General features: G+C 35.1%; 1 protein-coding gene across 1 annotated transcript; it reads left to right on the forward strand.

Annotated features, from left to right (window-relative positions):
- Positions 1-1,429: 1,429 nt before the first annotated feature.
- BRD7 (Bromodomain containing protein 7) lies at positions 1,430-21,944 on the forward strand. The gene is made up of 11 exons (XM_051209903.1): positions 1,430-1,573; positions 2,324-2,463; positions 4,890-5,051; positions 6,413-6,820; positions 8,664-8,727; positions 10,903-11,756; positions 14,106-14,331; positions 14,727-14,823; positions 17,623-17,887; positions 19,742-21,729; positions 21,770-21,944. Exons 4-10 carry the CDS (start codon positions 6,473-6,475, stop codon positions 20,885-20,887), a joined length of 3,000 nt encoding a protein of 999 aa, XP_051075382.1. The 5' UTR covers positions 1,430-1,573; positions 2,324-2,463; positions 4,890-5,051; positions 6,413-6,472; the 3' UTR covers positions 20,888-21,729; positions 21,770-21,944.
- Positions 21,945-23,327: the final 1,383 nt, after the last annotated feature.

The following is a 23,327-nucleotide window of genomic DNA, read 5'->3' on the forward strand; positions in this document are numbered from 1 at the left end:
ACAACTTTGCAGTGTAGTCCGTCTTATGAATTCCGTATGATGTCTGCAGTTTCAGGACTAGATCTTGTATAATAGCAGTATTTATAACAAACTAGACCATGATTTACCAAGCTCCCTCCTTGGTCTCACGTCTACCATTAACGTACTGATTTTTTCGGCGATACAAATATGATCGATCTGGTTCTGTGTAGTGTGATCCGGTTAGTTTCTGCGGTCCCCTTTTTGTTTTGAATTATGCCTTGATAATTCTGGACCCATGAGATTCCCATCCTATAATTGCTTTACACGCCTCTTTGGTCAGCATAAGTGAAACTTCTTATATGCGAGGCATCTTTGTGACCGGAATACAATGAAACTACTCTCGAATCTGGTCTGTTCTGTCCAGCCTGGGTTCAATGGATTTTTTTGTATTCCTAGCACCGCCAAGTTGTGTCTTCGCATTTCCGAAGATATTTGACCGGTACTCGCAGTTTTCTATATTGTGAAGACTTTCTGCATACTTATATTACTTGTTGCTTTGGTTATTAGAAAGGACTTCTGTCTCACAGCTTCCAAGTTATCTGGGCTCTATGAGGTGTAGGTCATCAACCTTGATGACCCATGTCGAATGATTGGGGGCCATACTCGAGTTAAATGGGAATGCTGTGACTGACAGCTAAATTCGAAATCACACCTCACGGTCAGAACCTAACGTGGATTACCTCTTCGTCGTGTCAGGGTTCTATGGATGCTTGGAAAACGTACAACACAAAGGACGTTATTACGGAAATGTATTAGTAAGAATAAGTACAGAGAAGATAGTGGGACCACCACCGCATCGGAAATTCCGTGGTATGTGATCGACTGATGCGCGTTGGCTCTCCCTTACCTTGACAGAGACCGATGATCTGTTCGATATTCAGTGACCTAACCGCCGGATGCTTTGGCTAGGGCTCTGTGACATTTCACTGCCCCCACAGAGGGGTCATAATTCTTATAATCGAAGACCCTCCAACTCCCATTGAAAAGTTTAGATGCTTTGAATGATTCTCTTCGTGTTAGCTTTTTCGGTAACCTTGTCGTCTCATACCCATTCCTCCTCATGTTTCTGGGTTTGAGACTGTCAGTAACTCGAGAAGGGCTACAGTCGGGTGTGTGTGTGGAATACACAGTTAGTTAGTTAGTTGCTTCACACAATATAATCTTCAAAAGTAGGAGATCTTTCCTCATATTACTCAGAGGCATGTATCATTAAATACCACCTAAGCAAAGTTAGGTTGCTTTACTACCAAACCTCGTTAATGCATTCAAACTTAAGCTGGGTAAACTGAGGAACCCAACTTCCAAGATTAACGCACAGCGTCCCGTCATTTTAAAACCAAACTAAACTGCAGTCCTATCCTCAATAACGGGAACTGACATAGTAGAAATTCTGGGTGCTGTAATCTAAGTAACAGCGCGCAAAATGCATATGGTGTTACAGTTATGCTAAATGAAATGAACTCCGGTGGTCTACATTGCGTTGCTGATTCAGATAATGCCTTAAAGCTAAAGATATCATTCTCTGGAGGGAAATGTTCGCAAGAGTGTTCTGGTACAGTTTTTTTTAGCCTATTTTCCTACATGGGTTTGCATTTACCTTTTCGACCGATTATATTATAACTGAGTTTTTATCTGTTAAAACTGACAGAAATGTTGCTTAGAAATTAAGTGTTTTTATCTACAAGGCTTGATCTTTTTAATTCAATCTCAACGGATTTTTCAGTTCGACTGATCTGTAATTTCATGGATACTCTATTTTAAAATTCTGAGTTCTGGGTTTCTATCCTACTTTCCCCAAGATTTTTAATTTTCTTTTGACAGAGTTTCCACGAATTGTGTGGTTTTTCCCAGTATTTGAGGGCTCAAGTGGTATGTATTTTAACAAACTTATAGTATATATAAGTCCTGATACTGGAACGTTATTTCTACTCAGGATACTAACCAATATGCGTAGGCATAGGCAATTTTTTGATCTTATCTCGTTTACCGGTTATTGTTCCGATAAATGGACTAGTGGGCTGATGTCAGGAAAAGTTCTTGTAGTGATTTACGTTAACCACATCTTGGATGATTATATGATACCCTTATTCCCAGATATAATGGTCTAATGTGAATGAGCTAGTCACACTTAGTGATATAGCAACTGGCATTTTCATAACGTAGTGTTTGCGTCACTTCTCTTAGCAAAAGATAAACCTACCATATGTCCCGTGTTTAATGATTTTCCACCAAGTTTACTATATGTCATCGTTATCACTTCGTTTTTATTGATTGATAAGTCTTATGATTTCTTTTATCACAGAGGCCGATGTTCTGACTGAAGTTACAAGTAGAAACCTATATACCGTGCTAATCGAAATTCACCAAAATCTGGTCCGCAGAGATCCACGTGGTATCTTTGCCAACCCTGTAACTGACGATATTGCTATTGGATATTCAGAGGTTTGTCACTTAACGTTTTTTTTCCTCTACGATTTTGGATATCAGATCTGTAACTTCGTCCTTATTTGCAACAGAACTTACTTGTTACCCCATGTTCTTGATGTTTTTAATATCTATATAATTACACGGTCACAGTTGATGCTGATAACGATATAATCAAATTAAAATGTTGAAGACCTAAATTTTATCTACTCGGAACAATACTAAAATACGTTTCAGGTTGCAAAGTTGTCGCATTCTATGTATAGGTTTCTACCCATCCAATATTCTGTCTAAAATTACAGTTAAGTGGCTAAAAATGGATGGTTCCTTAAACTCAGTAGCAACTAGTTCGAACTACTATGAAACAGTATCATTGTCTTTTTTGTAAGTTATTTTAGGCTAACTGCAAGTCGACCAACTCCATTTCCTCTCGTTCGTATTAGTTAGAGTAATGTAAGTCATAGATTCGAAATCCTTTTCGTCTGCTTCATTATGAAGAGTCGAGTCGTATCAGTGGCCATCACATAAATATTGTATTTCAAAGCGCGTTTCATAAACCAGTACTCGATAAAGATGTTACACTATCTACTGTTTTACCGCGTTTATATTGTTGACTGTAGATGGTTCTGCATGTCAGTGATTAAATTCGCAGTTGTAAAAAGTATGGCTGTAAAATGCAGTTCTAACAATTATTCTCAAAGCCTTACTTTTTTGAATTCTTATCACATGTGGCTCAGACAAGATGTCCATCTCCCAACTAAAATACGAATATACTCAGTAGTTCGTTCTGGTCTACTTTATGGCTGTGAAATGTGGTCATTTAAGTATAGTAGGTATTAGAAGTATAATTTGCAAGTTACTAGCTTTTGATTGTAGATGTCTTCTTAGCATTGCTTGTGTATGCAGTACTGAGGTTAGACATGGGGTACTAAGTAAATATGGTGCTGAGGTCTGGAATGTGTATTGATAAAGGTGGTTTAAACATGTACTATCTACGACCATCCACCTTCTACCGCTACGCGTAGTGTTCGCTGGTGTGGTGGTAGGTTGTAAAAAGAATTGTGGACCTTGAAATTAAGATGTAGCATCAGTCCATGAAGTCACTGACTGATGTACTGACCCGTATTGGTAGATTAAGACTACTTTGTTGGGGTCCTCACCGTTGTCGTAACCTTCTGTTATATCTTTAGTTACAAGATTATCTTATACGTTTTTATTGTGCTAATGCATTCTCTCCTCTCAAATCATACTACCTTTACCTTGTCTTTCCCACTATCAGTTTCTTTCGATACTTAATTCTTTTCTCTACTACTGGTACTTTTACCACTTCTACTGCTTTAGGATTTTTCTTGATAATATTATCTCACTATGTTAATGTAGTGTAACAACTTGAACTGGCGCACTTGTGTCACGTTCCACTCTTCTTGTAACTGACTTTCAAAGCAAAAAATCTGAAGCATAACCAACAAAATTTCCCCATGTTTTGCATTCTAAAACTTCTTAAATGCAGTGTTGATAAAAATAGGTCTTGCGCATTGTTATTGTTTTATCAGGTATCCATTATAAACAGCGCCTCGTAATTCCAAAAATCACTCAACATCTGCGTTTTATCTGACTTTTGACTTGCTATCGAGTAATATGTCAGTTATGCTGGGAATAATAATCAACCTTTTCTGGAAGTAGCGTTTGTTGTCTTGATAATTTAGTCCCAGTTTTCAACCACACTGTAGTATTCAGACCTCACTTTTCTTCTGATGAAACTGCAAAATATTGTTTTGCATATTCACTTCACAATTTTAACTGAGTTGCACTAATAATACTGAGCAAAACCATCCGTCTGCGCTTGAACTGATTCATCAATGAAAGAATAAATGAAGTCTCCAATTTATATTCAAGTTCAATAGTCATCCTGACCTTCTAAATGAAGTTTAAAATAGACTCAACTCCATAGAATACTCATCATTGTCATGACTTGATTTATGCGTGCACATGTTTAGACAGTTATTCAATGTCAAAGAATTAAATTGCTAGGCGAGTAGCACAAAGTACTTCATACTGTTATTAAGTTCCTAATGTGTAACCTATGTGATGTCTGTCTTAAAGAAGGAATTTTCAAATTCAATTTTCAAAGGTTTGGATTATCCCGTTGTTGATACTTTTCTACTGAAGTTTGAGCAGTTTTGGTTGGCATATGAGCATTCCATACAGATTGTTTTTATGTCGTCATTATGACACATGTTAATATAGAATAAATGGAATGTGACTAGAAGTGGAATCGCGCGTTCTGAATTCCATTGCTAGCCACATACCATCTATTCTATATCGACTTGATAAGTGTTAACCATCACAAATATTTCTGTTCATACTTTCAAAGAAATTTTAATTTATCCAACCCACTTTTCAGTTATATATTGATAAATATCACATTCTATTTGCTATGCTAGGTGATTTCCAAACCCATGGATCTTGGGACAATATACAACAGACTTAAGTCTCGGGCGTATTATCGATCTGCTACAGAATATCTTGCTGATGTCACATTAATGTGTAATAATGCAATGATTTATAATCCCCCGGATACAATTTATTACCAACGTGCACGTAAAGTGAGCGTTGAAAAAATTTTGTTACTTTAACTTTCCAAGCTACTTAATTACTCATTGAGATTTCAATTTTTTATCGGGCTTTGTTTGATGCAAGTATTCACGTTGAGATGGTTTTTATGACTAATTTCTGAGGCTTAATTCTTTAGGAATATGATACTAGGTAAAGATGACAAGTCGATTGATGAAGTTGTAAATCTTCACCAACTTATATAGTTGGGACTATTGTTTTATTCTTATTCTTATTGTTTTATATTATCAACTTAACAGACAGTATTAGCTTTAAAAGTTATGCATTCAACTTTCGAAAAATTCCCAAACTAAAGTGATTTCGAAAACAATTTTATGAACAGAAATTTTCTATCGGAGATTTCTAAACGCATTTATGTCATAAATAATTGCTTCTTGAAGCAATTGCATCGGTTCAGAATATGCCTAACAGTTATTATGTTTCTTGTCTATTCGATGTTATTTGTATGATGATTTATTGATATAGGACTACCGTTTACCTTTCATACTCCCTAATAGCTATAAGGATATCTATATCCACGTCATTCTAATGACCAGTCGATCACTGCTACTTTTCTGAAGTAACTATAAACATAACAAGATAACTCTTTAGACTCATCAACGATGATGAGGTTTAGAAGTCGATTGTTACCACAGTTCACAAAGAACGACCAAATCATAATACACCCTTTAAAGAAATGACTAAAACAATGATCGGAATGCTAAGAATCAGTTTGATTTGTTGTAAGCTACTCTTTGGTTTCTCACTATCCACAATTGGTCTCATTGAAAATGTTACACTAAACCTTCACCTCTTAGCAAAGTAGTAAAAACTATAGTTAACTTAAGACGGAGGTCAACAGGTTCAGATATCTTTGAGGAGTGATGATCTAACATTTTCGGTAAAGTCAGTCGGAACATTAGCTAGACTCTAAAAGATGAACACAATCCCATCTGAATGCTCTTGATTGCTGGTTTCATTACCTCACAATGTTGGTGAAAACCTTCTCGGGATAACTACAGACGAGTCTGTTTAACTGATATGGTTTCCAAGATAATCCGATGCTTAACAGCAAATCGGAAAGATTCATACAGACTCAGACCTAGCCCTGAGTGTACCTACTCAGTATTTACCCTCTGTCGGGTTTTAAAACATACTTATCGACGTCTGGTGTAGCCACATCCGTTAACCATTATGTTTTATTCTATTCCGTGAAGTTATCCAATTATTTCTTGTTTTTGAGTAATCGTCACCCATATAGTCTCAACATAAAAACGTCCACAAGTTCCGTTGGTTAAATATTTATTCTACTGAGGCTTTTTTTTAACCATCTCTCCTTCCTGTACTTTATCAGCTGTTGGCATTTTGTCGCAAACAAATGACCGTTTCATCGTTACAGAAAGCTTGTAAAGATATGCCTGGCGGATTGACTTTAGAAGAAATTGGCGATTTAACAAGTGTGGAAGCTCAAATGAATCAGATGAATCGCGTGAACCCATCCTACAGATCTTCAAAATTGCATACTCACAGTCAAAATGAACAAAGTGATCATAAATTTTGCTTTTCGCCAAAACACCATGATGATTCTAATCGTAATATTCCACCGACTGTACAGCCACTTGTCAGTCAGTCTTTTCAAAAGCATCGTGGTCGTCCCAAATCTCATTTGTCTACTTCCTCAAGGTTATATCATATAAATCGGAAAGTTCTGAAAAGTTATTCACATTTCTCGTCAGAGGAACATTTGTCTCATGATTCGAAAGTAAGTTCTTTGTGCAGAATTATTTCTTTACTTTACAACGTTAAAATACCATTGTGTACAGCCTCACAAATACATTGCTTAAATGCGGATAAATCGATATAGGCATAAAAACTTTTAAGTGTTATGAGATTTTAATACCGACAATTATGGGGATTTAGCCAACAGAGGGACCTAACATCTGAAACCGATATTTAATCTAATTATAAGAAATATTAGTTTCAATATCGGTCAGTTATTCAGTTCTTGATACTTGAAATGGAAACTGGAATAGTAGTGGTCTTGGCGAGTTAAGAGTATGTCTGCAGAGCCCAAGAGATAGCTGCTTCAGGCAGGCCTTTTTAGGAGTAGTTCTTAATTAGTTAAGTCTGTACACTTAAGGTCTCCCCGCCGACAACAGAAATCCTTGGAGCAAATTAAGGTGTACTATGCTTAGGAGTGACCTTTGACACCTCCCTCCCATTATGAGAACGCTTCATCGCCGCATATATTATTTGTTTTTTTGGAAAAAAACGTTATCACCATCAAACCATAGCATAGCTAGCAGTAAGACTTCGCTCTATGGTCCTAAGTCCCTGCTTTGTTCTTCCTTTTGTCTGGCTAGCCTACCTGGCATGGTAGGATTTGAAGAAGTAAGTGTTCTGGCCAATAAAACCTGGTTGGATAATCGCGACAGGCCACGCCGATCACTGCGTCAAGGTAATAGCTATACTCAGGAGTTTCAGTTTTTCATCAATACAATCCGTGCTCCAATCTCACTAGAAACCGTTCAACTCGAAATCGAGAATATGTCATAAATTACAATAATTAGACTCCAACCGGTGGTCGAATCCAGGACAGACGTTGCTTCTTATTCGGTATTCGTAACTACATTTCAGTGGGGATGTTCACACTGATGCTCGAATCTGTATTGGCTGGTACTATGTCAAGCCCACATACGTTGTTCTAGTTTCTGGAAGGACCAATTTATTCATTCTTCTTGAGTCACATTTTGACCTTGTTGATTATTCTCTTATTACCCTCGAGTGTTTATGTGAGCATATGCGTGTGGACTGCTTATTTTACTCATCACATGTTTGTGGCTTATTTTTGTTCTGGCTTTAAATATTGAATAACACTTGATTAAATTGAGTTGTCTCACATGCCTTTTCTGATCCGTTTCGCTTCGCTTTCTCCTCTCCTTCCGCACTTCGTTTTTCCTATCGTTCGTCTTGATCAACGATTGTATGGAATATGCGTGTTCAAAATCCGTTCTCGTATTTGACTAATTCGATTCTGTTATTCGCTAACTCGATTTAAGTAGATAATTATATATATGATGTTAGCCGGGATGTATATTTCAACAGCAATCATCACACGATCAAATTGGAGTCAGGTCAGTTGGCACCACTAAAAATCAATATATGACAAAATGCTTTACTACAAGGTGATGAGCTTAAGATTAGCATATACCAATAGTGATTAGTCAGTTACTATCCTTTATACCAACAATCGAGGGAGTAAAAGCTTACATATGTTTTACAAAAACTTCTTTGAAATTAGCTTTTCAGTTTATTTACAGTGCAAGTTTATATACTTGGCTTTAGCCATACTGCTTGTATGATGACTAATAATACTTCCCGGTTACCCAAACGAAAATAGACGGAGTGGGGTTCGATCTATGACCTGATAATCAAAAATCATGTGTCATTGCTTGATGAGGTAGGTAACTAACAGGTATTAACAGATTTTCTATTTCTTCGTCAAAAATAACAAGTTTTAGTGATTTTTAATAATAATTTAACACAAAATTACGTATGGATAAACCATTGGTTACATATTCCATATGTTATTATTTTTCTCATAGAAAAAGAATGACAATAATAATACGGAAAAGTGTATCTCTACTGTAGAATCTAAAAAGTCATTCAGTAAGTTCATTTTATTCCGTAAAATGATTTCTGACCTGTAATTTGATTGTTAACATGGAGAGATTGTAAAAATCTTTGAATTTGTAGTTCATATCGCGGACTGATTCTAATTCGTTAACCATTGAAAGCCAAAAAGCACTGCCCACGCGTTTTGTTCTAGTTTAAGTCTCAATGATTTCACAATTTGATGCAACGTTTTACTTGACCCTTCCCATCTCTGTTTCCAACCTGCTTATATTTTAGCTAACATGATCACGCGTAACACCTATCTGAAAATCTACATATTTATTACTTGATAGTAGTAATAATTAGTAGTTTATACATGTGAGGGTTTATCATTTGAACAAACCGATTTTAACTCATCAACTTAAGTCCATTATATTGTCGAAATGTCTGCTCAATTTACACTCTGATATTTAGCTTATTATATTTGGCGTATTGTCTTTGTATAGTTTACAAAATAATAATAATTTCCAAAAATAATAAATAATAATAATAAATAATAGAATGGTTATCTTAGTGAAGTTTCGTTCTCTGAACTGGATTATTTGATCATGAAGCTTTCATTATTCTTCTGAAGAACATCATTTGCTCAAATATCAGGTAGAATTAAGGTATTTAGATTTCTCCATATTTGTGGCGAGCAATGAAAGCTGCAAAACTAAATTACCCAGCTCAGAGAACGAAACCCCATCAAATCTTATTTATCTCAATGATTATCTGATAAAAATAACAGTCGACTATATTTTGTTTAAATTTGCTGAGTTTAGAAAAAGATGAACGGAACTTAGACTAATTACTTATGGTGGTAATCGTTATTAGAATAGAATTAAGAGATTATCATGCTGCATTCTCCCTTTATTTTTATTTGAACATTGATTTGCATAAACTGATACATTAATCAACGCGACACTATTCATAATTGAGCATTATTATTGTAATATATGAATTAACTGATCGATGAGTATGTGGAACAACACTTGTTTGAGATTTTTTGAACTTATCTTTTTACCATCAACACCTCAATTGGATTTTTACTAAATCAGTATAGGGTTGTGGAGATTATTAAGTTCTTGATTGAGATCATGAACTGATTGGTGTTAGACCACAATGGAAAACCTTTAGGCACTGGACGGCCGTTTTGTCTTGTTGTGTGACTCCTCAGAAGTGCGCACCTACGATCTTACCTCGCAAGATTCTAGCCCAGGACCTATTGGTCTGGCGCGCGAACCCTTAACATCTAAACCACTGAGCCGGCATCCAACGGTGTTAATATATAACCTCACCCAATCAAACCATGATCTCAATCAAAAACTTGATAATCTCTACAACCCTACACTGATAATTACCGTATGCTCACTAGTGACTGGCTTCGTGAGGCGATTCTCGGAGTTCTAGTGAGAAGCTGTGACCAGTGGAGCTAATCCGTGTCGGGTAGAGACAGGTATTTACCTCAATACAATCGAATATAGTCGCGCAATTTCGTGGATTGGTTGGGGTTAGACATTAACACCGTTGGATGCCGGCTCAGTGGTTTAGATGTTAAGGGTTCGCGCGCCAGACCAATAGGTCCTGGGCTAGAATCTTGTGAGTTGAGATGGTAGATGCGCACTTCTGAGGAGTCACACAATGAGACGAAATGGCCATCCAGTGCCTCCAGGTTTTCCATGGTGGTCTAACATAAATCAGTTCATGATCTCAATCAAAAAAATAAAGTAGTTTCAGTTTGTATAAAACTAAGTCGCCACATTCTACACCTGTCTCAACCTAAATCAATTGAGGTGTTACGGCTGCATCGTTTTTTATTTTTATGTTTATGATTTCGAACTAACTTATGAACAATTGTGAATGTTATACAATCTTATCATGTATTATGCAGTCGTCAGAGTCCACTGCTGGCATGCAAGTTTGAATGAAAAAACCATGAGCGATCAGGAAGCTTTAGTTGGCTAAAGCGAATCGAAAAGATAACCAAAATTCCATTCATAAATATAGATATATGTCTATTTCCTCAGAAGATTAATCCAATTTTTCATTAATATCGTATATTTGCCAGTGTCTATCACTTATCATTTCACCTGTTTGATTGTCTCAGTGTATCAAGTCTTTAGTCTTAAGATGATCATACTCCTAACGGTTATTTCATTTTTAACTCATCTTTGTTTTCTCTTGAAGCCAGCGTTACAAGTTCAAAAAACGTTCAACTAACTCATCAAGACAACACATCTATTAGATCATCCGTCAATACTCCTATCTTATCTATTCCACATAGACGTGGTCGAGGTAGACCAAGAAAAATTAAAATTGATGATATTCAAACATCTTCAGGAAGTTCAACTTTAAACATCTCTACACAACTTCAAGACTCTTCGTTGATTTCTTCAAATTGTACACCCATAGATGAGAAAAAGCATTCTGAAAATTCATCCACACTATCACATGATCATTATTCTCGCTCTATGTGTGTAAATAATAGTTTTGAAAATTCGATAACTGGTCATTCAAATTTATCTTTGGGATCAACTCAATCAGAATATGAAAATCCTCTTACTGAATCTGTAATGAAAATTGAATCAAATTCTCAATATACTCAAGAATTTTTAAACAATGAACCCATTGTTTTATTAAATCTTGCACCATCTACTCCATCTTCATCTCCATTATCTGGATCTTCTTGTAAAACATTCATTGGTAAAACTTCATTAGTTTCGAAAAAATCCAAGAAACCGCCTTCAGACGTCCAATCAAATAAATCATCTCAATTTAAAATGGATCGAAATAAAGAGATTTTTAATTATCCTGATAAGACAAGTAGCATAAATGATGAAGACAGTGTTTACAACGATAGTTGTGATGAGAATGTGGAAAGACCATATCATCAAGTAGTTGATAATGTTCCGAATGAAATTCTCATTCAAGCTAAAAAAGCTGCTGAAGAGTCTGCTGCAAAATTAAAGAGAAAATATAAATTTATTGCAAGTATTGAAAACAACAATGAATACATTGGACCGAAAATTGTGTGTTTAAATGTAAGATTTTCATTTACGGCTTCTGATTTAAATTGAGGGTAAACATCATTCATTACTTGGTTATTGAATTGTCTTTAGAGCGAAATAATTTAAATACAACTCATTTACCAAGTGCAGGTTAATTTATTGTTCTTCCAGCCACGCTGCCTGTGTAATGGCTGCTCAAAATGAAGCAACAATTTACTGAGCAAGCATGTACTAGTCACATACTGTCTTGAAGGCCTTGTGATAGGTGAGAGTTGCAAATCTGGAAGGGCTATTGTGACTAAGTAGATTATTCACCTAGTTGAGGTCACTACCCACATTTCCCAGTCTCAATCAGTTTAGTATAAAACTTATGCACCTGTGACTTGTGTACATATTTATTCAGCTTTTAGCAATACAACTTATTTAATCTTGCTTTATGTAACTAGTTGGGTGACCAGTAGAAAACGTATATTTTTACCTGAATCAGAAAGTATAGCGTAAAATATAAATTGGCCGGTGTTCGAATCATGGATTTTGCTGTCAAGGGCTAATCGGTATCTTCAATGCTCAAAATATTAGACTTTCAACCAACAGGTCTTCATTTCGAACTTTACCGCACCTACGTCCGTCTGAGCAGAAAGTTAGCATCAATAGATGTCATACAATCAGTGTAGCTCGAAGCCAAGAACCTGAAAATGCACTTCGTAATTAAGTTGCATTGAGAAATTTGGGTGAAAGCCAAGTAGTTTAACTACCTCACAGAAATACACAGTTTTAACAATGAAGTCATGCAAGGAGCTGAAATCTTCCTAACAGTTTTAGAGAAGATCATGGGAGACTTTAAGGAAGCATAACATTTAGAACAAGTCAGTATATATTAAAAGTTAATGACATGGAGAAATAAAAAATAATATATACTTGACGTAACTTTTTCAATCCAGACTACACCCAATGGGTTTTACTTATTTCAAGCAAGGCCGAGTTGCATCTTGATATCAACAACTAGAAGATATTAACTTGTACAAATAAAATAAAATATATATTCTAAAATATTTAATCTCAATGTCTATCATGAATGCTGTTGTCATATTGATTTCTTTGGGATTTATCTTTTTAATTTCATTTCTTTTTGTCTATGTAGAGTGGGAACGTAGGCTATTTTAATTATGACTAACTGACTTAGACATCCAATCTGAATCTTATTTTAAATTGGAAACAGTATGTATCACAACGTTCACTAGTAACATTTCTATCATCTTCCCACTACTAATTAGTTGAAAAGAGCAGTCTACGTCGCATATACAAACAGCTCGAAACTACAAGAACAAGTACCTTATCGTATTATGTTCACTCCATACATTTTTCCCTACCTCAATCAACACAACGCGTCGAAGTTAGGCCCTTGTTTTTCACGAAAGGCTCATACTTCATCCATTACAACTTTCAAAGTTTATCTACTAACATGTTTCCACTTCAAATATATATATATATATATATATATATATATATATATATATATAACAATGACTTTTGGGTTCGTTTATTTATTTAAACACAATCATTGGTACAAGAGGGCACCGTATACATGTGCGCCACACTTTGTCATTCGACTTGTATGAGGGCTGAGATACTGCCCGGGTGCCCAAACCGAAGCAAGTGGTTTTATTAGGGGACCACACCCGGAGCCTTTGACCTGAAGGTCTAATCCGCAAGGCAGTGGAGCAACTTTAGGAGATTCAGTCCCATGGTAGCCGGTGTCCAACATTAGGTCCACACACTTTTTTGTTCCCTCAAGATCCTGGAGCGCATATGCACCATCGGTTTAGAATCATGGTTTTCCAACTTCCCTATGTGAATCTTCCATATCCATCAACCCGGTTAGATCACTGGATAACCGCTTTTCGTCCTCTCAATTTCGTAAACAACAGTAATGCCGCGAGAAGGTAGTGAGTAGGACTTTCCTGGTAGTGGCTGTATACTCGTGGCCATATGAGAGCATTTCGATAGAGTTGACTCTCCCCACCCTCGGTCGTATCAGGGCATTTGGAGATGTTTTTTTTATTATGTTTACTAAAACATATGAAATTCAAACTACATAGTACATATTTATGTTACAAGTATTTACATATACAATATTCAATCAATTCCTTTGAGTTTTTCCATCTCTTATACTCTATACATCTGATATGGCTTATCACCGTTTTAAAAGACGTCTGACAGTAGCAAAAGTTCTGTATTATTCCTAAATCTGTTATGCATAAAAATCAGCTATGCTTTCTCGAAGGTGGAAAGCAGGTTTCTCTTTTATTTCCACTATGTGAATCCAGTATTTATTGAGGAAAATGACTCATTTCTCCTTCTTGCATCATTTTTGTTATTTAGTGCTCAAACCAAGGTGAAATCTCTGCAGTTGAATGTCCCAAAGCACGTTCGTCCATAAATCAACAACATCCAAATCCTTCAGACTATAACAATGATAACGTTAGCGAAAATGAAGAATCTTTAAAACCGAAACCTTATTATAATGTATCTTATCCTCCATTTTTGATAGATTTGTTAACAAAATCCAAATTACTAAATACTCAAAAAATGAATGATCATTTACCGAGTTAGTTTTATACATTTTAAATGACCGTCTATATTTTTGTACTTATTGTATTTCTCTACTGCATAATATTATTTGATTACGATACTTCATTCGAGTATTCTTGAATTAGAGCAACAGTTGAAAGGGAACAATCTATGTTCCCGAAATCTTGAATAATAAAGATCCAGTAATAGAAACGTTACAGTTTATATAGAATTTCCTAGCATCTCGGTTTGTCCCCTAGAGCTGATTGGTTGAAAAATGGACTTATCAGCGTACTCCTATTCAGTCTTGACCTAAGCATTCAAATGTCAAGAATTTATCCTGGCAACACTGCCTTTCCATATTTTCTTTTGTTTTTAAGTTTTTTTCATTTTCTCTTAAACATTCAGCTGATGTTTTTTGGCTTTATTCAGGTAAACAAAATAAAATTTTAGATGATTTAAACAAATTAAAATACAATATTGATGAACCGATAGCTGGTGCTATTCATGGACCATTGGCTATATTTTCGTAAGTCAACTTTATTTTATGTGATGCCTAAGGAAATTTCTATTTTCCTATAATAATCTTACCATCTAATTCAGTAATCCAGTTTATGTACACAGTTTTTAGTCATGAGTGCTAGTGATGTTATCCTTCTACTATTAAATTGCCTGAAACCGAAGTAGATCGATCAAAGTTCCGACTCAAAATCAAACGACAAATTGTCAAGTACCTTAACCAAAGAAGCACTGCTCCACTTTTATGTGATACATGGGGAAGATTTTTCTAATTTAAGTGGCTGTACAATTTTACAAGGTGGTTAATGCAATCACTGTGTATTATTATTTTCACATTCTTTTATATAAGTATTGTAGTGAACGAAAATTCAGGTACGGTAAACCGATTTACTGTTTTACGCAAAACCACATTGTGAATTTGTGAAATATGAAAATCGTACATTAAATACATCATTTGTACATCTTCCTTCAGTTGTCCTTTACATACTTCATCGTTCTTTTAATTCTGTTGTTATTCCGATTGCTCCCCGTTTTCCTTCCTGTTCTCTTTGTTTCAATCTTTTGCTGGTAAACATTCTACTTCCTATTCCTGCTACATACTACTTATATCTGTCCATACCACAGTATTTATTCATTTTTATGTCGGATAAGACCAGGTTTGTTCTTATTTCGTTTAATAAAATTAAATCCTGCTGGCGGATATACATAAATTATCTTAATTTAATATTTGAAGTTTCATGTATGGAATAATAAATGAAAGATCAGATACTCACAGAGAAGAAAATAATAAGACAGTATTACACTGTTTCTTGAAATCAGGGCAATTCCGAATGTTGAAATTCCACTGAGTGGACGAAATTTATCTGAAATGTTTGATCTAATTAGTGAAATGGCTCAGAATCGATCACAATGGCGTACGTGTATACACTCTTTGTGTGCCCTTAAACCGTGAGATTAAAATTACTTTGTACCTTTCTTTCTACGAACTAATTCTTTCTCTCTGTATCATATCCTTATATGCAATCTTCCTTTTATATATTACGACCATTGAAGTAACTGCTTCTACGAATTTGGTGTTTATTTTGTTGTGCTAACGAGGTATGACAACTTGGACCGATGTATATTTGTGACTGGTCCTACGTTTTTGATGACTGACTGAATACATTTCGAACTCTCTGATCATACACCAATGTACTAAAATGTGTTAACATGTGATTAGATTGTTCGAAATATGTTGCCTTTCCATATCAGATAAACTTCTCCCTAATTAGAAACTACTATATAGCATTCACTACGTATGGCTAGTGATTGAATTTAAACTGTCACTCTATCTACATTCTTAATTATATCTGAAAGGATTTCCTCCTATGCCACATTATTTTTATTTCATTTTGAACCCCCTTTCTCCTCTAGATAACCGAGGAACATTGCATAGGTGCCCTCTTTCCAAAGTAATACTAGCAACTGATTTCATTAGCTAACCTCCTAGTTTCTTTAGTTATAAACGTTACTTCGCGAGATATTCACAGTTAGACCATCATACTGTTGCAATGCCCAGTGTCTGAGAGTTGACATAGTCTTCCCATACAAGAGCCAAATCAGATAGTTTAATGAAAAGACTGCAAATAAAGAGGGAAGCTTAGTGACTAGACCTAATCAACACATATATGTGCTCATATATATTACTTAGGAAGCGAAACCCATCTCTTTTCAAATCACGTGGATTGGTTGAAGTTAGACATTAACGCTGTTGATTGCCGGATTATTGGTCTTGGAGGTTATGTGTTCGCACGTGTGACCATAGTTCCTGGGTTCGAATCCTGCGCGTGGGGTTGTGGATGCCCACTGCTAAGGAGTCCCATGCTTGTACGAAACTTTCGTTCAGTGCTTCCGGACTTCGAGCCTGATAGGCTTTGGCAGAAAATCACTGATTCGATAAAGAAGTAAAAAGGTTGGCTTATACTGGCACTATAACCAGTTTTCAATAAATGGGCCGATATCGAGTTGTTCACTTTCTTCACTAGACCTTTGCTCAGCCATTCTGAGAGGTGTTAGCAAGCGTAAAAACATGAATTCATATAACTTTGGTCAATATAACTTACTCCACAAGAGCAGTTGAACTGATAAATACAAAACGAGGTGGTCATTTTAGGTAATTCTTCTTTTAACCTCTCTATATCACCAGTGGGCGCGTAGAAGACACCCATATTTATTCTGATCATGAATTTTAAAGTTTCACTTCACTTATAAGTTGATTCAAGTTAGCGTTCCATATCAGTCGTCTCAACATTAACAATTTTACTTTGTTTAACAAACCTGAATTCACATGCTATAAGTCTAAACAATGCATTTTGCCGTAAACTTGGCCATCTTCCGGATTATTAATTTGGATATATAATTGTAGAACCTGAAGATAGTTTATCGAAAAGAATATTCTTCGTTCATATATTAGTCTTTCTAATATTAGTTCAAGTAGGTACTTGCGTAAATAGTCCAGTTTCATGAACAGACATCATTCAGTCACCTTGTATCGTTGTATCTAGTCAATCGATTTACATTCTATCCATTCATTTTAACAAATATAACCTTTCACCTAACAAAAACCTATTTAATAACAAGGAAGTATATTTGAAACCTAAACTTGTAATTTTTAATTTGAAAGAGTTGTCTTCTCTTTTCTCCCTCTTTCCTAAATGAAACACTTAATCGATGTATCATAGTGAGTTTACTATTTACGCATACTAGATTTTTCAAACACAACATTATTCGTTAGCTTTTCACTACGCTTTTTCATATTTTTTCATTACAGGGCAGCACAGTTAACACAACTCAGTGACGTTTATGGTGGAGATCCTAGTGTAATTGAATATGCGATTTCTTTACTTAAATTTGTCCAGCCAATGGGTCGATGGGCTCGTCGTTGGGCCGCTAAACGACTGGATGCTGCAACAGATGGTTTACATTCCCAAGCATGTTATACTTTATCATCTCAGCCTGCGCATACAGTGAAACCAACCGTTGATAAGGATAAGTCGGATCTGCTTCAGAATTGGACTGACGTAGTGGATATAACGGTATTGTTGAAATATTTCTAAATGAATCAATAATAATGATCGTGGTAGAATAATATAAAATCATTTATTTCTCAGACTTTTTTGCCTACTTACGACCTAGGAATAATACTGTTCATAAGACATTTTAAAATCATTCTGAATTATTAGCAGAGCTATTTGTTTTGTGAAGAAATCTTTTCCAACGAGTTCACTTTCAAAGCTGTACAATTGCATACATGTGTAATAAATTATAGGCCAACAAACAACTATCTGTGCATTAATCATATATTTTTGATATTTTACAGATTTCTTACCTCAATAGCTATTTGGTGATTTATGAATATTATGTAGTCAATTTTCGCATGACAACTAATAGGGTTCCAACAGACGCACAATTGTTCAAAGTAATTAGTCCCTTTGATAAATTTCAATAATGTAACAAGAGGAAGATGACTATCATAACATAGTTCTGATAATCTTTTTCTTCTTATTGCACAATTATTCGTCGAGTTACAATTTATCGCATATACCCAATAAGACTGCACAACTTCGAAATGGCGGGGAATATTTGTAGCTCAAGTAGATGATTTCGGTGAAGTTACGTTCTCTGAGCTAGATAGTTTAATCGTGGAACTCTCACTAGTCTTCTGAACAACATGGTCAGCACAAACTGTAGATAGATGTAGACATGACTAGCCGTTTGTCGTGTTAGTTATTACTAACCTTTAATCTGTTGTTGTCTGGATATTTATTTTGATCGTCTCCCTTTTCCATCTGGTTCTCAATCCTTTATTTGTCCATGATTCTTATAATTGGTAGGTAAATTGGATCAACTTCGATGTGCTTACTGATTGTTGATTAACTTGAGTGTCAAGTTCCTAAAAGTTTTATGGTCCTCTTTGTTTTGTCTCTGTCCGAAATTCCAACATTTTCCCGGTTAAACATGTGTCCACGTAAATACACCACTATGTTTGACAACCAGTTGTTGTTCATGCAGACAAAAACGAAAAGGATGTCAATTTTGTCCGATGTAGTGTTTCTTGCAGTCAGCACATTTTATTTTGTAAATGATGTTTGACTTTTCTTCCGTGATTTCATCTTTCGATTTGCATAAGATTGATGTGATCTTACTAGTTAATCCGCTACACCTATTCCAAATGGTCTCAATTGTAAACCCTTTTTCTTCCTCCTTGCCTTTTATCATAACTTCTTGACTCACTTTTTCTTTTAACCAATCCTTTTTCTGTAGTGACTAATATGTGACTTTTAACATTAATTTCGTGATAACCTACTTCTATGTTCTTTTAGAATTTCTTCTAGAATATTTATATTATTTAACATTCGACTGTATTAACATTTCTTATGGTTCTTCTACAATTATTACTGACGTGTACTTTGATGGAGTTTTGTTCTCTGACCTGAATGGTTTGGTCGTGGAGCTTTCATTGTTCTTTTGAACGACATCATCAGCACAAACTTCAGACTTGTACCTGAATTTTGTGCTGATGATGTCGTTCAGAAGAACAATGAAAGCTCCACGACCAAACCATCCAGCTCAGAGAACAAAATCCCATTAAAATCATCCACCTGAGCTACAAATCTTCTCCACTAACTTACGTTTACTAATCTTCATTGATGAGGAGTCTCATGATACTGGTATATAAAATATGTAAGGCGTTTTGTTTTTAAATCATTCATACTATTATTTCTATGCTTTAATCAGTTGAAAAGAATTTGTGGAATTAAGCGAATTCATACCATATAGATACGTTAGTTGTTTTTACTTTATTCAAGTTTATAACTAAGGAGAAAATTGTATGAAGTTCGCATATTTGTTTGATATTTAGATACATTTTCCCCTATTTTACCTTCTAGATTGATCCTCCCACTCCAAAAGTTGATCAAAGTGATGTCGAACAACTTGGACCTTGTTTAGTTGATCTTCTCAATCAGTGTGACACAGTTATTTCATGCACCAATCATACAAATAGTTCAGTATTATCTACTAGCAATGAATCTGTGCCTTGTGTTCCTGATACAAACATACCGTACGTTAAAAAAGACAATTTAAACTCAATCAGTACTTCATCTTTATCAGGTTCCTTAGACATAGCAATATCAATAAATTCTTGTAGTGTATCATTCTGTAATAATGATATGTCAAATTCTCAGTTAGTTTCTGATTCTACTTTAAATGTCGCAAATATTCCACAGCAAAACTCTTCAACTGGAGGAGTAGATAATGAAGTCGATGATGTTATAATTTGTGAATCGGTCCCATCACCCATTGCAATCCACACTCCTAATGGTGGTGTTATTTTGCCACAGTATGATACTCAGCAGTCAGGACAACTCCCATTAATTGCTACTAAACTTCCAGAAGATGAAATAATCATCACTGATGAATGTGCTTCTTCATCTGTAAAATCTACGGATTACGTAGTCCCTTCTAATACTCTCAGTCTAAATGAACATGAATTGGATTCCGTTGATCAAATAAATAGTGAGCAAACATCAGAAATCTCAACAGACAGTTCAAATTCACTTTTAAAAACTGCACTCAGTGGTTCTTCATTTTCACTTAATACTTCACATGATCGTATAAATGTACAAAGTAAAGGAACTATCGATGGATTGGAAGACGGTTTTGGAAATCTGTCTTCAAGTGCTGATTGTTCAACTACAATGTCAACACACAGTTTGTTTTTGGACTCACATCTTATTACACATAAAGAATTACCTGTTAATGTCTCACATCTAGAAAATCAGATTGTTGTCAGTCATTGTAACCCAATATCACGTTGTTCTGAAACAACAGATTCACTAACTGACCCTGCGGTACAAAACTCGTATGGAGAAATATATGCTGATAATCATGTAGATATTAATGCTAACTCTGCGATTCCTAATACTGTTGAAAGTTCTCACTCACTCATCTTATCAAACTCAATGTTATTAGATAATACCTGTGAAACTAATAAACAGGTGACACCTAATAATAATGTATCATCAGTATCTTGACTTGAATTGTTACTTCTTCTTCTTACTACTACTACTACTACTACTTTCTTTCTGTACATATTATTGCATGAATAACTATGAACAACACCTTATTCGAAAGTCATGGATTCATATCACTTTCATATTTGAAATTTATGTTGATTGTTTAATCATTATTATCATCATTATCCTATATGGTATGTTAGAAACTGTTACTCTTCATAACTAACTCTACATTAATCTATTATAATTATTATAATCACTTAGTTTGTAAATATCTTCTTAATCAAAAGGCTTATCACTATTGTATTATTCATAGTTATGTTCACTAAATTCTTTTCTTTGTAAATGCCTTCGCATAGTAAAATATTGATTACATGAGATACTATCATTTATGGTACCTGTTTATGTAATGTCAATAAATGAGAAGATATTTTTAATGGTTAGCAAAGAAAATAATTAAGAAAATACTTCATATTTCTGTGATTGTTTTGTAAATTTCTATATTGTTCTAGTAGTACAGTAGGGCAGTGAATATCTTTGAATTGTTGGCAAATTAACCAACAAACGTTTTTCTTATTTTAGCATGTAATTTATGTACTTCCTGTTCAAAATACAAAACAAAGCAATTCGTTTTTCAAATTTTGTTGGGATGGATTGCTTATCCATTGGGGTTTCCTCGCATGTGTTCGAATCCCATCCTCGTCGCCAGTTATTATATCTAGAAGCTTAGGTTGTTAATATACCGCGTATGACTTGAGCAACAAACACTAGAACCCTCCCATATCGCAAATGAGAAGACGGAAGACAAGTGAAAGGAATTTTATTCCAAAACAGTGTCAATTATGGTACACAGCTGTCAGGTATTTGTAGTTGTTAGTAAAAACGAAATCATCATTATAGTTCTAATCCACACACAGATGGTTATTAACGTTTGTCGAATAGGGAGGCTACATATAGGGATTCGGGAATATTCTTCCAAAAGAGGATTGGATGGAATATCTTCCGCTCTTTTTGAGCTTCCTCGAATTCACCCTTGGACAGTCCTCACAATGTTAGATCCCCACAACTCACTGGGTAAATACTTTATTTTCGTAATTTTATTTTAAAAGTTTGAAATTCTTGTTTTCGCGCCAAGAACGCTCGTCTTCACCTTCATGTCGTATTTCCCACTTGGGAGAGTCTTAGGTGCTATTGATTCGTTGTCTCTTTTAGTATGCTATTGTGTAACGCTTCCCAGGGACAATTTTATGCTGTACGTTTGTGCCTGTTGTTACTGCTCGTGCTTCTGAAATATATTTCCCATTTCCGGGCTTGGACTACTCTCTCTAGTTAGCGGGCTGGGACGCGTCGGAATAGCTAGCTTTCTGTCATTGTGTCACATAATCTTTGTTCCGTTCTCAAATTAGGTGAATTCGTAATCACTTTAAACATAGCAGATTGTTAATCCTATCGAATTGTTTTTATTAATACGGTTAATAATTGAAAGGCGACAAGCTATAATTATTTTCTATTTGCTATTCACGCGACAAGTACTTGTATAATACTTCTCTTATGTATTTGGTTAATTAGTAAGTATATTTTAAGATGACTTTAAAATGATGAATGACCAGCACATTTTTTTAAAATAGTTCTCAGTCTGTAGACATAAGCAGGATCATAAGAGACTGTATTGGTCAGTTTGAATCAAATTAACTTTCTTGGTTTAACCAATTATAATTGACTAGAACAATAGTCCACATTCTGTCTGTGAACTTAATAAAGTCAGTTTCATATGTATTTATCTAGACACCGTTAATCCCAAAAACTAACTGAATCAAGATCAGGTGATGTTTCGTTTTCTAACTTATATGATGCTATGCATAGTGTTGCTAGATTAGTGTATCTGCTTTCGTTTTTACGCGAATGTTTTAAAATCTATTCAGAAAATGTATCCGTGGTAAAGATAGAACACTAAGTGGTTACTATGGTTCACATTGACATATAAACAAACAAAGGCATCGGAAGACAAACTAAAATCTCTAAGTGTACGAGATCTATCTGATTTACTTTTTATCCCCTTACCTCTAGGAATCATCAAAAACTTGGTTTTCTAAACATCTAATAAAGATGTCTGCTGTCAAAAATTGAGTAATTTTTTTCTGGTTAGCGCTTTTTTTGGCGAGTTAGTTTTCTACGGGATGGGGTCGCTAACCCCATGCCCAACCCTCCTCCTTTATCCGGGCTTAGGACCGGCAGTAGCCCCTGGAGGGACTCCAGGCGGAGTTGCTTTCAAAAATACCATAATCTATTACTTTTATTACCCAATTCATTTTATCTAGTATGTTCATTTCGTAAAACTATTGGATAATTAATTTAGAGGGATGTTTTAAAAATATTCGATGAATTTAACGTTGAGTTTTAGGCGCTAAAATCATGCCTTACTTTCAAATTTAAAAAAAGTCATGTATAATATTCATCA

This window comes from Schistosoma haematobium, chromosome 1, assembly GCF_000699445.3.
Source record: "Schistosoma haematobium chromosome 1, whole genome shotgun sequence".
Lineage (NCBI taxonomy): Eukaryota > Metazoa > Platyhelminthes > Trematoda > Strigeidida > Schistosomatidae > Schistosoma > Schistosoma haematobium.